The sequence below is a fragment of the Phyllostomus hastatus genome, unplaced genomic scaffold, assembly GCF_019186645.2.
Source record: "Phyllostomus hastatus isolate PE091 unplaced genomic scaffold, TTU_PhHast_1.1 phas_scaffold_200, whole genome shotgun sequence".
Classification (NCBI taxonomy): domain Eukaryota; kingdom Metazoa; phylum Chordata; class Mammalia; order Chiroptera; family Phyllostomidae; genus Phyllostomus; species Phyllostomus hastatus.
The window spans coordinates 12,182,385-12,197,503 of NW_025334016.1; the positions used below are offsets into that span (position 1 = coordinate 12,182,385).

The 15,119-nt window shown below is 50.2% G+C and overlaps 1 protein-coding gene across 2 annotated transcripts; it reads left to right on the plus strand.

The window, feature by feature from the left end:
• The first annotated feature begins 1,237 nt into the window (after positions 1–1,237).
• On the plus strand, positions 1,238–14,174 carry SUV39H1 (SUV39H1 histone lysine methyltransferase). Of its 2 annotated transcripts, XM_045860595.1 has the most exons (7): positions 1,238–1,294; positions 3,343–3,488; positions 4,822–5,484; positions 11,298–11,444; positions 11,526–11,655; positions 12,386–12,540; positions 12,862–12,981. In XM_045860595.1, the coding sequence occupies exons 1-6, from the start codon at positions 1,276–1,278 to the stop codon at positions 12,538–12,540; spliced, it is 1,260 nt and encodes a 419-aa protein (XP_045716551.1). In that variant the 5' UTR covers positions 1,238–1,275; the 3' UTR covers positions 12,862–12,981. The 2 variants fall into 2 exon arrangements, with proteins under 2 accessions (XP_045716551.1, XP_045716552.1); XM_045860596.1 differs by lacking the exon at positions 12,386–12,540 and having other exon boundaries at positions 12,862–14,174.
• The last annotated feature ends 945 nt before the right edge of the window (positions 14,175–15,119 follow it).

A 15,119-nucleotide genomic window follows, 5' to 3' on the forward strand; every position in this document is an offset into this window, starting at 1 on the left:
TGCCCTGATGGTTTAGAGCATAGGTGGCAAACACAAGGCCTGCAGGTCAAATCTGGCCCTCCACCTTGTATTATCCAGCCCGGCACCTTGTCTCTACCTGGCAGCAGTGCCGAGCTCTCGCTTAACTGTTAAGGAGTAGTTACATTTATACAGTTCTAAAATTACATTCAGTCCTTTGAAGGCAACCTCGAGGCTGATGTGGTCCCCGGTGAAAATGAGTTTGACACCCCTGGTTTAGAGGGTACTGTCTAATGGTGGGTGGTATGCCTCCCTGAGAAGGGACAGACTGCTGGCCACTGACAGGTGGTGCAGAGGCTTAATGCTACTTTTAGTTGCTGTGACTATGCTCTGAGGGAATAAACTATCTGATCATGGTGGGAATGACAGTCGTTGACCAGTGATGGTGGATCGTGTGATTGCCTGACAGGGCTACATGAGACGTGGACAATTCCAGCCAGGCCTGACCTAATTGCAGCCTGCCTGGGGGCATGGGTGGTGGCTGGGGCTTCCTGAGCAGGCATGAGATGACTTCCCTGGGGGGATTCAGAGCAGGTGCCAGGGCAAGGGTAGCAGGAGAAACCACTGCTGGTGTGACTGCTAATGAGGAAAGGATCATCTCAGGCAGTGACAGGCTGACTTGACTAGCAGTGTGGCTGTTAGTAAGCACTGCATGTCCGTCTCTAGGGACTTGCCTCTGGCGGGGAGGGCCATGAATGGTTGCTGCTAGTGACTGATGGTGTGAATCGCGGGTGGGGTCTGACTCTGCAGTTGTGATGACTGACCCTTTGTGCTATTTGAGTCTGGACGGATTTTGAGACTGAGCAGCAGTCTGGTCCTGGTCCACCATAGGAGGGGTGTCATGGCCTGCTTGGGGTTAAAATGTGGTGACGGGATGCCTGACGGTAGTAATTGGGGGTCTGACAGAACGAAGGATTTCCGCCCCCCAATCCCCCTGCCTGGGTCTAGCTGGCTGGCTGACAACGGGATTGGCTATTGGCGTGACAGACAGAACCGCGGACAGGCAAGGCACCCAGCAACCTCGGCAGCCGCTTCCGATGCTACCGCCCAGACGCACGTTGGTGTAGCGCTGGCGAGCACCCGCCTTCGGACCGAGCGGAGTGGCGGGAGGGGTTCGGTCACGGCTCGCCGGTTGGTCCGCGCGGGCGTTGCTCAAGGTGCGGCGCGGCCAATAGACTACGCGTTCTCGGCCACGCCCGCGCGAGCTCTCTTCTCGCGAGGCCAGTTAGGCCCGAATGTCGTTAGCCGTGGGGAAAGATGGCGGAAAATTTAAAAGGTGAAGTAGTGGTAGCAGCAGCGGCGGCTTGCTGGCCGGGCTGCGTGGGCTAGAGGGGTAACGTCGCGGGCTCAGGACCCAGGCGTCCGAAGCCACGGAGCTGGAAGCCGGAAGCCCAGCACCGAAAGGCTGGAGCTCCGGGAGCGCGGGCCTGGCGCGCGAGGCTGGGCGGGGCTGAGAGGAGGGGGCGCGTGCTTCGGAAGGCGGCGGGCGCGGGGCGAAGTGGGGACTCAGGAGGGGGGCGCGCGCCTCTACAAGCGACCCGAAGGCGGGCGCGCGCGCGCACGCGGGGGTGGCTGGTCCCCGAGGCCGCGCCCGCGCGCGGGAAAATCGGTAGCCGGTGACCGTTACCCGCTTGGTGTCCACGCGAGATGCCGGAAGGAGAGGGAAGGGAAGGGGACGGACCTCATTTTCAGAATAGGGTTATAGAGGAATATTGTGGGAAGGGTATCTCCTCTCAACGTGATGAGGGGAGAGTCTGCAGTAGGGAGGACTCCCTTAGGAAGGGGGGCAGGGGCTTCCCGAATGGGAGAGGTGATTTCCCCAAGTGTGCAGGGAAAAGGAGGTGACTTTGTCAGTATGTTGAGGGGTGGGCTTCTCTGGGTAAGGAAAACTGAGGGAAGGATGGGTTCCACAAGTGTGGGGGGACCTCGAAGGGACAGGAGATTCCACCTGTGGTCAGTGTGGCTCCAGCAGCTGGAGATGTGAGTTGGCAGCACTTTAGTGGGGTTTCAAATGCAAGTTCAGGGGTTTGAAAGGAGAGACGTCATAGGGAGAGGAAGGCGTGGGCACAGGCCGAGTCTCCACTAGGCCTGGCTAGGTGGAAGGGGGTTAATGCACATGAAATAATGTTGTAAAGCTCTTGTACATTTTTAGGTTGTCATCTAGTGCATTTCATCATGAGGGTTTGATTTTTTTAATGAGAGTTGGAAAATGTTAATAGGATGAGGACTGACTGACCACATTTGGAATAAATGTTCTGTGAAATGATCTGATAAAACGGCTTCTAAAGCACATTAAGAATGTCTTTAATCTTTGATTTAGAAGGCTTTTTAAAAAATCTGTGTCTTGAAAAATGTTGGTAGCCCCAGATCCGTACGTTCCAGGTATATTTAAGGAATCATTGTCACTGACCTATTACTGTTTTGCCTGTTCCTGAATTCCTCTGGGCAAGCTTTACCCTTCACAGAAATGGGGATGAGGCAGAAAAAGTCAAAATGCAATGTGAAAAAAATATACCTTCTGGGTTAAGGCACCCAGACTAATCATTCAAGGACGATTCCTGTGATCTAATACTACTTCACAATCTCTTTATTCATAATGCTGAAATCTAAAAAGACCTGAAAACTTAAGTTTGGCATTATTCAGTGGTGAAACTAGACTATAAGGAGGGACTATCCTGTGCTGCTATCTCGCATCTTTATTTCTCCTATTTAATGTGAAAATTCAGACTTTTGCTGCAGAACTATTGAAAGCCACTGACCACACTGGGGGTGTTAGATAATGTATGGGATACACCCAGAACTACACTTGTGAAAATACAAAAAATAATAATAATTCCAAAATACTTCCTGCCCTGGGGATTTCAGATTCAGACCAATCTTTCCAGTTTGTTTGGTGCCCTGGAGGTTTTAACACCCCACCTATGCCCTTGCAGCAAAGCACCCTACTGAGGTGGGAGGTTATTCTCTTCCTTTTTGCAGAGTCAAGGAGGATTAGGTCCTGAACACCAGGCTGGTTTTGCAGGCAGTTTTAGGAATGGTACAGAGGGAGTTGGGAGCTCTGGGAATATATTCCTTTAGGACAATCCATACAAGTAGATCTTTCTTTGAGGTCTGCTGCTCCGAGGGGTAGCCTTGGATAGTAAGCATTGGGGTTGAAGGAACTGGCACATTTTTATGGTAGAAAGGTCTTAGCATTGGGAAGGCCTGTGGATTACATTTCACTAAGGCAGTCCTTCAGAAGTCCCAGGAAAGACTTGGGGTGCCTTTTGACCCTAGGCCTCGCTAAGATACCCAGTAATGTTCTTTGTGGACCCCTTGTTCTAGGCTGCAGTGTGTGTTGCAAATCTTCTTGGAATCAACTACAGGACCTGTGCCGCTTGGCCAAGCTCTCATGCCCTGCCCTCGGTATCTCCAAGAGGAATCTCTATGACTTTGAAGTGGAGTACCTGTGTGATTACAAGAAGATACGCGTGAGTCTGGGGTGACCATGATAGGGCAGGGGTGTCTCAAGGAGCTGGCTTCCTTCCCTTTGCCCCCCACTGTCTGCATTTGATTCCAAAGGGAATTTTCTCCTCTGATCTTAAAAAAATAGTGTTAGTAGACCCTCTTCTCATCTCTGTCTTACTAGTAGGGAAACCAAATGGTTTGGTTTTCTGAGGGAGGCAGGAGTTAGGAGGAATACGCAAATAATTCTCTCCTTCCACCTTCCCAAGAATATAAACCAGCTGCAATGATGGAGCTGCTGAGCCCTAGGAGTAGGGTGAGGATAGCTAGTGGTTATTGAGCACTTTCCATGTGCAAGGCATTACCCCTCAGAGACTTATTTAATCACCCCAACAACACTGAAATGGGAACTGTTATCAGGGCCAGAGGAGATAATGGCAGCATAGTTAAGAGAACAGACTGGAGGTAGCATACTTGGGTTCAAATCCTGGTCATGCAACCCCCAAGATATTTATGCAAATTCTCTGTACTTTATTTTTTTCATCCATAAAATGGGGATGCTTAGTAGTATCTATTTCATGTAGAGGTGTGAGAATTAAATTAGTTAATACTTATAAGCTGCTTAGAACAGCACATGCTACATAATCAATGCTAATTTTTTTTTAGCTTTTCCCCTTATTTACAGATGAGGAAATAGAGGCCCAGCAAAATTAAATAACTTGTCCAAGGCCACACAGCTAGGGAGTGACAGGATCAGAATTTGTACCCAGGGTGTCTAACTTAGAATCTGTGTAGTTAAACTGTGTCCTGTAGCCTCCTCTCAGCAAGAAAAGGTCCCTCTAGCTGCAGTGTGGAGAACAGGCTATAGGATCAAGGGTGGAAGCAAGAGGACCAGTGAGGAGGCTACCGCTGCACTCCAGGAGTGCATTGATCGTGGTGGCAGTGCTGACGGTTAGAAGTGGTTGGATTCTGGATGTTGTCTGAAGGGTGGGACTGACAGGATTTGCTGAGGGCAGATGTGAGGAGTTTTAGAGAAAGGAGTCAAGGATGAGTTCAAGAGTCGGGGCCTGGATACCTAGCAGGAGGGAGCTGATGATGGGGAGGACAGAAAAGGGAGTAGGTTTAGGAGATTAAATTAATAGTTGTAATTTAGACAGATAGTATAAGTAGAACAGGATTTAAACCTAGTGAGCCCGGCTTTAGAGCCCATGCTTTTTAACCAATGCATGGAGTCATTCCAGAAAGGCGGGAGGAGTGGTTTGGGTATTATCCATTGGTTTTGGGATGGAAGTCCCACGAGGGCTGGCCCAAGGGTCTCACCACTTATGGTGGCCCCTGTCCCTCTTGTCCCTCCAACAGGAACAGGAGTATTACCTAGTAAAATGGCGTGGATACCCAGAGTCAGAGAGCACCTGGGAGCCACGGCAGAATCTCAAGTGTATACGCATTCTCAAGCAGTTCCACAAGGACTTAGAACAAGAGTTGCTCCGGCGGCACCACCGGTCAAAGCCACCCCGTCATCTGGACCCAAGCTTGGCCAGCTACCTGGTGCAGAAGGCCAAGCAGAGGCGGGCACTCCAACTCTGGGAGCAGGAGCTCAATGCCAAGCGCAACCATCTGGGACGCATCACTGTGGAGAATGAGGTGGATCTGGATGGTCCCCCTCGGGCCTTTGTATACATCAATGAGTACCGTGTTGGTGAGGGCATCACCCTTAACCAAGTGGCTGTGGGCTGCGAGTGCCAGGACTGCCTATGGGCACCCGCTGGAGGCTGCTGCCCTGGGGCATCACTGCACAAGTTTGCCTACAATGACCAGGGCCAGGTGCGGCTGCGAGCTGGGCAGCCCATCTATGAGTGCAACTCCCGTTGCCGCTGTGGCTATGACTGCCCCAACCGTGTGGTACAGAAGGGCATCCGCTATAACCTCTGTATCTTCCGCACGGATGATGGACGAGGCTGGGGTGTCCGCACACTGGAGAAGATCCGCAAGAACAGCTTCGTCATGGAATACGTGGGAGAGGTAGGGAGACAGGACCACGCGTGTGTGCGGCTCTTCCCACTTTGTGTTCCCACTGTGTGCGCTCAGTTCTCATCATGGTGTGCCTGCAACTTCCCTGCTTTTCCTGTGGTAAAGGTGGTGGGGGGTGTTTAACCCAAGTTATAGGAATATCCTGGCAGGGGAGAGTATTCCAAGCTGGGAGTTAAAAGCACATTGAAATACTTCCTGACTGGGTTGATTTCATAAGGGCACCTAGTGAAGAGGAGAGTGGGAACTGAAATCCAGGCAGTGTTCCTTTTTTTTTTTTTCTTTTTAAGTATATGTGCTACCGAAGCGAGCATAGATAGGCAGGCAGTGTTCCTTTTTTTTTTTTTTTTTTAAGTATATGTGCTACCGAAGTGAGCATAGATAGGCAGGCAGTTTTCCTTTTAATGGGTCTTGTGGTCTGCACAGGGTTGTGTCACCTGAAAAGGCACTTCTCTTCTCATTCTATAAGGGTCCAGCTTATTGCTAAACAGCATCTTCCCAGAAAGAGCACCTTTTACTAATCTGCACAAAAGGAACACAGCCTGGAGCAGGACATAGACCTGCCTTGAGGTTGGCTGCTTCCTCTTCTAGACTTGCAGGACACTGGAAAGACCAGCAATCTGCAAGTCTTAGTGTCTTTGCATGTTAGAAGTCTGTTTGCTTCTGTAACAGTCTAGCATGGGTGCTTGGGTAGTATCCTGCTACACAGCAGCCTGGCTACTTAGGCTCTTTCCTTCTTATGCCTTTGCCATGCCTGAGAGCCTTGGGCTGATTTGGATCCTCAGCCATGCCTGATAAGCAGGCCAAGAATGGGGGGAGATGGGAAGATTCCTAATGGGCGAGGCCTGTACACACTGTATATCATTTCTGTCCATATGCACTGGCTGGGACCGAGTCACTGGCCTTACCTCCATGCAGGGGAAGCTGAGAAGTGGGATTAGCCATGTGCACAGGTGGAAAACAAGGGATTTGGGTGAATAACTGTCAAGTGCCTGCAACTTCAAGTGTCACGTTCAAAGGTGGGAGACAGTGGGCATTTGGGGAGGGGCAGTTTTTTGTTATGTATGATCATCTGATGCATTGAGGCACATTTTACATCCCTGGACCATTTAAATTCATGACTACCCTGTCATGATAACAACCCCAAATTCCTCCATATTTCCACAGGTTTCTTAGGGGTTGCTATGGTTGGGAAATGACAGAAATTGGTGTAAAGGACACACTCTGGAGGATGTCTACACTGTAGTAATGACTCTGATTAGTAGGAGAGGCTCCCACTTTAACTAACTATAAAGTAGAGAGGGTCATAGCCCTGGGGGTTTGAGATGATCTGGAGGCATAGCAGTCCATACTGCAGAGGACCCTGACAATCTGGATGAGGAGGTGTCCACACCCTAGATAATCCAGGTGGTCTGCTAGAGAAAATGTCCACATATAAAAGGACCTGACAGTCTGGAAGGAGGAGGAGGTGGCCATAACCCAGAGAGATCCTGACAATGTACAGGAAGAGGTATCCATATCCCAGAGTGACCCAGAGGATGAGAGCGAGCTATCCACACTGCAGAGGACCCTGGTGGTCGGCCTTAGAGAGTGTCCACATCCACACTGTCCTGACAGGAAAAAGAAGTGTCCTCACCCCAGAGGGATTGTGACCGTCTAAAGGAGATCAGGTTTACAACCTAGAGGATGCGTCTACACCCTCAGTATACTGACACTCTGGAGGAAGTGTCTAGACCTCAGATGGATGCTAACGGGGGAGGTGATGTTAACACCTCAGAGGATGTCACTGTTCTGGAGGAGGATGTGTGCACACTCCATAGCACCTGATGGTCTACAGTGTCCTGACTGCACAGGAGCCCAGCAGTACTAGGGGAAGTCCAACACAGGTTGTATCTCTGGCCTCACTCTACTGTCCTGACCATCTCGAGGAAAGGCCGTCTACAACAAAGAAGATCCTGGGGCAAGGAGAAGGAAGACTGCAGCCCTTAGGCACCCGAAAGTCCCCTGGGCCAGGGTACTTTTCTGGCTGCTCCTCCTTAGTGTCCTTACTCATCTACACTGTTAAACATTGGGGTTTTCGGCGACTCTGGTCCTACTCTTCACACATTCTCTCTGAACTATTTCTTAGCCTTCCTCTTGCTACATTCAGCAACTTGCAGGCCCCCCTCCAATACCCTCAAACCTGTGGGACTTCCTGATGGCAACAGAGGCCAAACTAATCTTCTGTCTCTCTGTGAGTAGGCAGAATGGCAAAATGGGCAGGAGGGTGGACCCTGGAGCCTCGCTGCCCAGGGTTGAATCCCAGCTCCACCACTCAGTGGCAGTCATTTCACCTCCTTGTGTCTCAGTTTCGTAATCTGTAGAATGGGGATTATAAGTGCACCCACCTCATACACGTGTTATGAGAACTAAATGAGTCATCATGTGTGAAGCACTCAAACACTGTTCGGTATACAGTAAGTCTTCACTCATTGTAAGCCATTACATTCCAAGATTCAAAAAACCAGAAGGTTTTTGTAATCCATCTGGCTGTAAAACTTAATTGGGCTTGATTTGGGCCTATTTAGTCTTTTTATCCTACTTGGTATGAATATTCATAAATTTCATTGTAGAAATATTAATTTACTTGACTGTGTGGTGCTGTCCCAGACACTACCTACTGTTACATAATTGAGGGCACACAGCCCGTACAATCTGGACAAAGACCTTCACTGTCCTACCTCTACCTCTGCACCGACTGTCCCTTAACAGGAGCTGCCCTTCTCTTGCCTTTTCACCTTTCCACCTTCTGTCAGAACATCTCCACCCTCACCCAACAGAGAATGATAGCCTGTTTTATTAACAGCTCTGAAGTGATGGTGAGTCTCAATTAGTTTAATTAAAAGGGCGTATCATTTAATAAGCAATTTTTTCTTTCTTGGGGAAGGGCACATAAAATAAAGGGAGCATCTTAAATTTTGACAGGATCCAGGACTCATAACCCCTCTGAACACTGCTTGGTTACTAACTAAAACAAACAAACACCTTTCACATCCCTCATCTTGTTGAATCTTTACAACAGCTGTCTGGCTGGGATTATTGTCATTGTCATTCCCATTCTGTAGATGAGAAAACTGAGGCCTAGAGTGGCATAGTAAAGTGTTCAGAGTCATCAAGCTAGTCAAGTGGGTAAAAGGAAAGGCCCAAGTGTCTAAAATTGGTGCCCTGCCAAAACGTAGTGGAGTTTTTTGTTTTCTGGGTTTTTTTGTTTGTTTGTTTTTTTGGCTGAGCAAACAGGCGCAGGGAGAGAATATTCTGGATTCTATATCAGGGAGGGGTCAGAGCAACAACCATACTTTGAGTGTTCTGGTTCCTGTTCACATCAACAAGCTGCCAGGTTATATAGCCCATCCATCTTACCCAGTCATTCTAGAGAGTTGCTAGGGAGCAGAGGACGTGGACTGATTTGTTCCTGAGTTCTCAGGGTGGCCCAACCCTTACAGAGTGCCACTGAAAAGAAGATAGCAGGAACGGTTTGTGCCCTGGAGGGCTTGCAGTGTGACTCATTCCTGGTGAGACTGGAGAGCAGGTAGGGGCAGAATTGGCAGGAAGATGAGACTGGGGTGGTTGTGGGGCATTCCCTCTTGTTGGGGAGGGGCTGAAAAGAAAAAGCCAGCTCAGATAACCATCTAGTGTGCTCCGAGCCCAGCAGAGGCTGCCCTTTAATCCCAGGGTTTCAGAGAGGTTGTGGTGGGAGATTCAGGAAGGCTGCACAGAGAAGTGACATCTGGAGCTGATGCCACAAGAGGAGTGCACGTTTTTCAGAGGGAAACTGGCCTCAGTGTCCTCCTCAGAATGCTTCTGTGCCTCCTGTTGTGTCCTTCAGGTGAGAGCCCCCACTCTTCAACCTGGTGTCAAAGCCCTTCACGATCTGCAGCTTTCTTTAGATGGTGTCTCTCTTTCTCATTGCCCCGCAAACTCTGAGCACTGTGGATGTCTGAGTCCATCTCTGTCACAAGACTGACCCATGAAGGGTAGTACTACTGGGTCTGGTCCCTGTGACTGCCCCCTAAACTGATCCCTGACAGCCAGGACCAAGCTTGGTTCCTGTGTTGTCTTTCCCAGCCAGTTGTGACCCCTGAGAACAGGAACCCAGCCTGGTCCTTGTGTCTTCCCCAGTAGCTACTGACTTCTGAGTGCTAGGACCAGGCACAGGGTAAGCCTTATAAAAATCCACTGAATGAATGAGTGAATAAATAAATAAAAACTTGGGGTATAGAGGAGCCAGGTTCCTGAAGGAAAAGCTGAAGTATGGGGCAGTGAGCAGTGTGATCTGAGGGATAAATCTTGGTCTTCTAAAGGTGTTGCTCAGCGTTTGACAGGGAGCAGAGGCTAGATGATGGTGTAAGAAATAAGGAGGCAACAGGACACTAGTGTGGCCATCTTGACTGAAGAAAACGGTGGTGAAGGCTAGAATGAGAGATATGAAAGTAGAAACAACATGGTCTCTTGTTGGCATGAGGGTGAGCAAGGAAGAAGGCTGGTGTGGATCCAGTGTCAGGAGGGGGCTGGTGATGGGCAGTGGGGGTGTGGGGGAGGAGGGGAGAGTGTTTGAGTTTTCTACAGGACCACTGCTGGACAAAGGATAGGTTGCTGGGCTAGAAAGAATAAAAGGGCATTTCTTAAGTGTCTGCTGTGTGTTGTACACCATGTTGACACTTGTCTTTGAGAGCTGGGAAGAAACCTGCAAGTGGAGAATGAGATAAGCCTGGTCTGGAGGAATCCTGGGCTGAAGTGTGGGCAGTCTTGGGTACTGGGGGACTCTCACCAAGAGACTGGCATGGTCAGGATTACCAGAAGGCTGTGGTTGGCCCCAAGGGGGAGAGGGAACTTGAGAGATGGAGAGGAGAGATTGTGTTGGGCAGGGTTGAAGTGGAGAATCCATCTACAGCATTTGGGAAGCAAGGACAGGTCAGGGCTAGGATGGTAGCCCTGCTACCAGAGGTAGAGCAGCTTCATGTTTACTAGGCCAGCAGGGGACCCAGCCAAGGAGGAAGAGAAGCCTGGGGGCTAAGGAAGGGGTTCCTCTCTATCTAGTTCTTGTCTCTTTTCATCTTCCTTCTGTGTTTTTGGCATCAGCCTCTTGTTTGCATCTGAGAATCTCAGGGATCTGGGTCTTATTTCTGGACCTGATTCTTTCATATTTAGCTTCTATCAGTGTTTCTTACTCTCTGCCTCTAGCTCTCCTGAGTCTCCTATTCAGTCCCCCTTTCTCCACCAGCCCAGAGCTCTTCTCAGTCTCTGTGTCCTTTTCATTACTGTGTAAATGGTTCTGCACTGGTTCTCTTGTGCTAGATCCTGCAATGCCTCAGGCCCTCTTGCCTTGGATCAGTCAGCCTCTCCTCGTCTCCCCTGCTCTACTATCCCCTCTGTATTGAGCCCTGGGTCTTTTTCTTTCTTGCCCTTGATTTGGGTCTATGTCTCACTATGCTCTCTCATGAAGGAGGTATATCTGTGTCTTTCTGTCTGTCTGTCTGACTACTGTCTCATTACTGGACCTTGTGGCCAGCCTCTGTCTACCATTAGAGACTTTCTAGACCATCCAGAGGCCTGAGGAGGGATGGGTGGTAGGCAGCTGAGACCCAGCCCCCTGAGGAGGGCTGACAGACCCTGTGCCTCACTGCCTCCTGTGTGTCCATGCCTGCCAGCCATATGGGTGGGGGTACCTTCCTGTTCACTTGTTCTTCTCCTCCTGGGGGGCCAGGCACTGTGCTTGCTTTTCTGAGCCTTCTTGGCCAATTCCCCCTCCCCCATGACCCTCTCCCCAGATCATTACCTCAGAGGAGGCGGAGCGGCGGGGCCAGATTTACGACCGCCAGGGTGCCACATACCTCTTCGACCTGGACTACGTGGAGGATGTGTACACCGTGGATGCCGCCTATTACGGCAACATCTCCCACTTTGTCAACCACAGTGTGGGTATCCTGCAGGCGGGTGGGGGTCGGGAGGAGCAGGCTGGGCCCCTCCTTACCCCCCTGCTATTCTTTTTCTCCCAGTGCGATCCCAACCTCCAGGTGTACAACGTCTTCATAGACAACCTTGATGAGCGGCTACCCCGCATTGCTTTCTTTGCCACAAGAACCATCTGGGCAGGCGAGGAGCTCACTTTTGATTACAACATGCAAGGTGGGGGTGTCAAGGGACTGGGGGCAGGGGCACACAGTGACATGGGACACAAGGACCTCTCCCCAAGGAGGTTTTTTTATTTTATTTTATTTTTTATTTTTTTAAAGATTTAAAAAAATATTTTAGAGAGGGGAAGGGAGGGAGAAAGAGAGGGAGAGAAACATCAGTGTGTGGTTGCATCTCACGCATCCCCTACCGGGGACCTGGCCTGCAACCCAGTCATGCGCCCTGACTGGGAATTGAATCAGCGACCCTTTGATTCACAGGCCAGCACTCAATCCACTGAGCCACACCAGCTAGGGCCCGAAGGAGCTTTAAGATGCTCTTTCTGACTCCCAGTCTCCCATCTGGACTTAGGGACCCCTGCCTACCTTTTGGGATTCTCCTCATTCCCAACCCTTGGACCAACTTCTCCCAGTACTCCTGGGGGAGGAGGACATTTGGCTCAAGAGTTATAACTATACTTTTTCTGACTCCAATCCTGTCTGAAATATCCGCAGTCCCCCAGCCCTCCTCACTCCTAACCCTTTTTAGCTTTCCTCTTTCCAAGCTGCCGGATACCCTATGGCACAGGTGGCAAACACAAGGCCCGTGGGCTGAATCCAGCCCTCCACCTTGTTTTATCCAGCCTGGCACCTTGTTTCTACCCAGTGGCAGCGCCAAGCTCCTTGCCCCTAGTTAAGGAGTAGCTACATTTATACAACCTGAAATTACATTTGGTCCTTTGAAGGCAACCGCAAGGTTGATGTGGCCCCTGATGAAAATGAGTTTGACACCCCTGCCCTATGGCCTCCAACCAGTCCCCTACTTGACAATCTGGCCACCTCTGAGACACTCAAGAGGGTTTCTTTGGCAGGAGAGTTCAGATACCCCTGTGATGCCTAGGTGAGCCTTCATTCCCAGACCTCTGCCTAACGTAACCCTCCTGGTTCTTGAAGACAACCCCCTGCTCCCCACAACCCCCCGCTCCCCACAACCCCCCAGTCCCTGGCCATCTTCCTAACACTTCAGCACCCTCCGGTGCTAAGCCCTGGCTCTAGTCCCAAACTACCAATTCCATGATCCCCTCCTGACCCACATCCCAGACCTGCTCCCATCCCCCAAGATTCCTGGGTCTCACGGTAAAGGGGCAATGGGACACTTCACCTAGGCCTTCTAACAAGTCCCCTCCCCCCTCCCACCCTCCCTGGCTGTGTGACTCCACAGTGGACCCCGTGGACATGGAGAGCACCCGCATGGACTCCAACTTTGGCCTGGCCGTGCTCCCTGGCTCCCCCAAGAAGCGGGTCCGTATTGAATGCAAGTGTGGGACTGAATCCTGCCGCAAATACCTCTTCTAGCCCTTCAAAGTCTGAGACCAGACTGACTGTGGGGCCTAAAGCCACTCATCCCATCCACCCGCTACCCACTTGCCCTCCAGTTGAGGAATGACTGCCAGGGCTGCCTCCTGTCTGCCTCTACCTGCCCCCACCTGCCCTGTGCGTGGGGTTGTGGTGAGGACCGACTTCCAGAAATCCCCTCTCCCAGTCCCAATTCCATCCATGGGTTGCACTTACAACCCTTTGCCCATCTTGAGAAGTAATTTGTTAAAATCAGGAGTTTCTGAAGTTAGGATTCATGACCTGTCAAGGAGGTCCAAGGGGTAAGCCCCAGCTGCAGAATAAAAAGGAGTTTATGTACCTGTTTCTGCCTGGAGCTTGAGGGGTCTGTTGCAGACCTTCTCTTTACTGCTCCAAGAGTGTGGAAGCTGCCCCAGGGCAGGCTGACATAAGAGCTCAGACTTCCCAGCCCACTTGGTGAAAGAAAGGGGGTTTGCAGGGATAGGGACTAGATTCTGCTTATGCTCACATGTAGGCTGTGTATCCAAGAAGTAGATGCCTACATGCCCCTGGAAGGAGAGTGGATGCCCATGGCCCACTGGCCAATAAGAGCAAGGCAGTCCTGACTCTCCAAGTCCTTAAGGTGGGCTGAGATTGAGCTCTGCCCATGAGGTGCACAGAAGGCGCCTGGGACCCCTGTTGGCGTATGATGACTGCTGGGACTACTCAGAGTTGGAACCAAGACCTAGGTAGGCTGTAGATAGCACTTAGGACAAAAATGTGCATTGATGGGGTGGTGACAAGGTGCCAGCCACTGAGCCAAGCACCTGGCCCACATAGATTGTCTCAGGGAAGCTTTGAAAACTGTGGAGGTGGGTCCTAGGAAAGGGCCCATATGGCAGGCCAAGTACAGTCTCAAAAGTTACCTGCCCACAGATGTACAGAAGATGAAGGCTCTGATGGCTGCCTCACCCCTTCCTTCCCCTGTGAGGTCTTCTCCAGGAAGCCTTCCCTGACTACCTGTGCCCAGAGAGCCCCTCTGTGAGACTGTGCCCTGCCACCAGATCTGTGTGGCTGCCTGTGTGTCCGTGCTCCCTGACCCTAGACTGACTTTCAGGCATGGACTGAATCTACTTTTTCTGTTGTATATTCCTTGGCCCCACCCAGCCTGGGGTGGGCATCAATAAAGTGAGTTGTTGACTGAACAAACCAAGGTGTGGGATTGAAGACCTCATGTAGGTGGGGATTGGGGATATGAGAGGCTGGCAGCTGGGGTGCCCAGGGACATGTTGCTTAAACCTCAGCCATTTGACTAGCACCCCCCCCACAGCACCATCCACTTGCACCATCATCTACCTAACATCTTGACCTAAAAATAAGCTTGCTTTATACTTAAATTTTAAAATGCACTGAAAAAGCAAACTAAATCCATTGATGTCTAAATGTGCAAACCATTATCACTTGCCACAAACAAAAGTGACTCAAGAAATAAATATAGTAGAAATACAAAAATATGATACAATTCTAGCTGGACCCTCCCAGCTCTTAGATGCTTTCAACCCAGAACCTGCCTACTCCACTCAAAGAAAAGTGTGCTTTCATTGTATTTACATTTCCTGTAAATATTTATTGAGCACCTAATATGGACCAGGTTATGAAGTGGAGAACAAGGAGATGATAATTGAAATACCAGTTTTCATCATCCCTCAACCTAAATCTGAGCCTGTCCCTTTTGTTTTTGCCCAGAGACCTCATACTGTAACAGATTCCCAAAGAGCTCAAAGACTTGACACACAGCTAACAGAATCCTAAACAGTTCAGAGACTTCCCCACACAGCACCTAGGACACAGGCCTTCAAACAGCTCATAGACTATATATTCTGGGTATTGACCCCAGACCTCAGGGACCTCACAATTGAAATACACATCTCTATACAACTTTTGAGATCTTGTACCTGGACACAGGCCCTGACTAACTCAGGCTGCACCAAAATGCAAAGAGGTCTGAAGCCTAACTGCTGTTTCCTACACTGGGATCTGGATTCCAAACACATCATGGAACTTTCTGGGATAGAAATAAACATCTCAGACCTCACAACCTGGGATACTGCTACCTAAGTTATTCAGTCTTCACACCCTGATCAT

Bases quoted from the DNA above. Each gene is read 5' to 3' on its own strand.
- SUV39H1 (XM_045860595.1), top strand. The intron at 3,489-4,821 runs GTGAGTCTGGGG...TCCCTCCAACAG, and splicing joins GTGATTACAAGAAGATACGC to GAACAGGAGTATTACCTAGT. The intron at 11,656-12,385 runs GTGGGGGTGTCA...GGTCCTTTGAAG, and splicing joins TTTTGATTACAACATGCAAG to GCAACCGCAAGGTTGATGTG.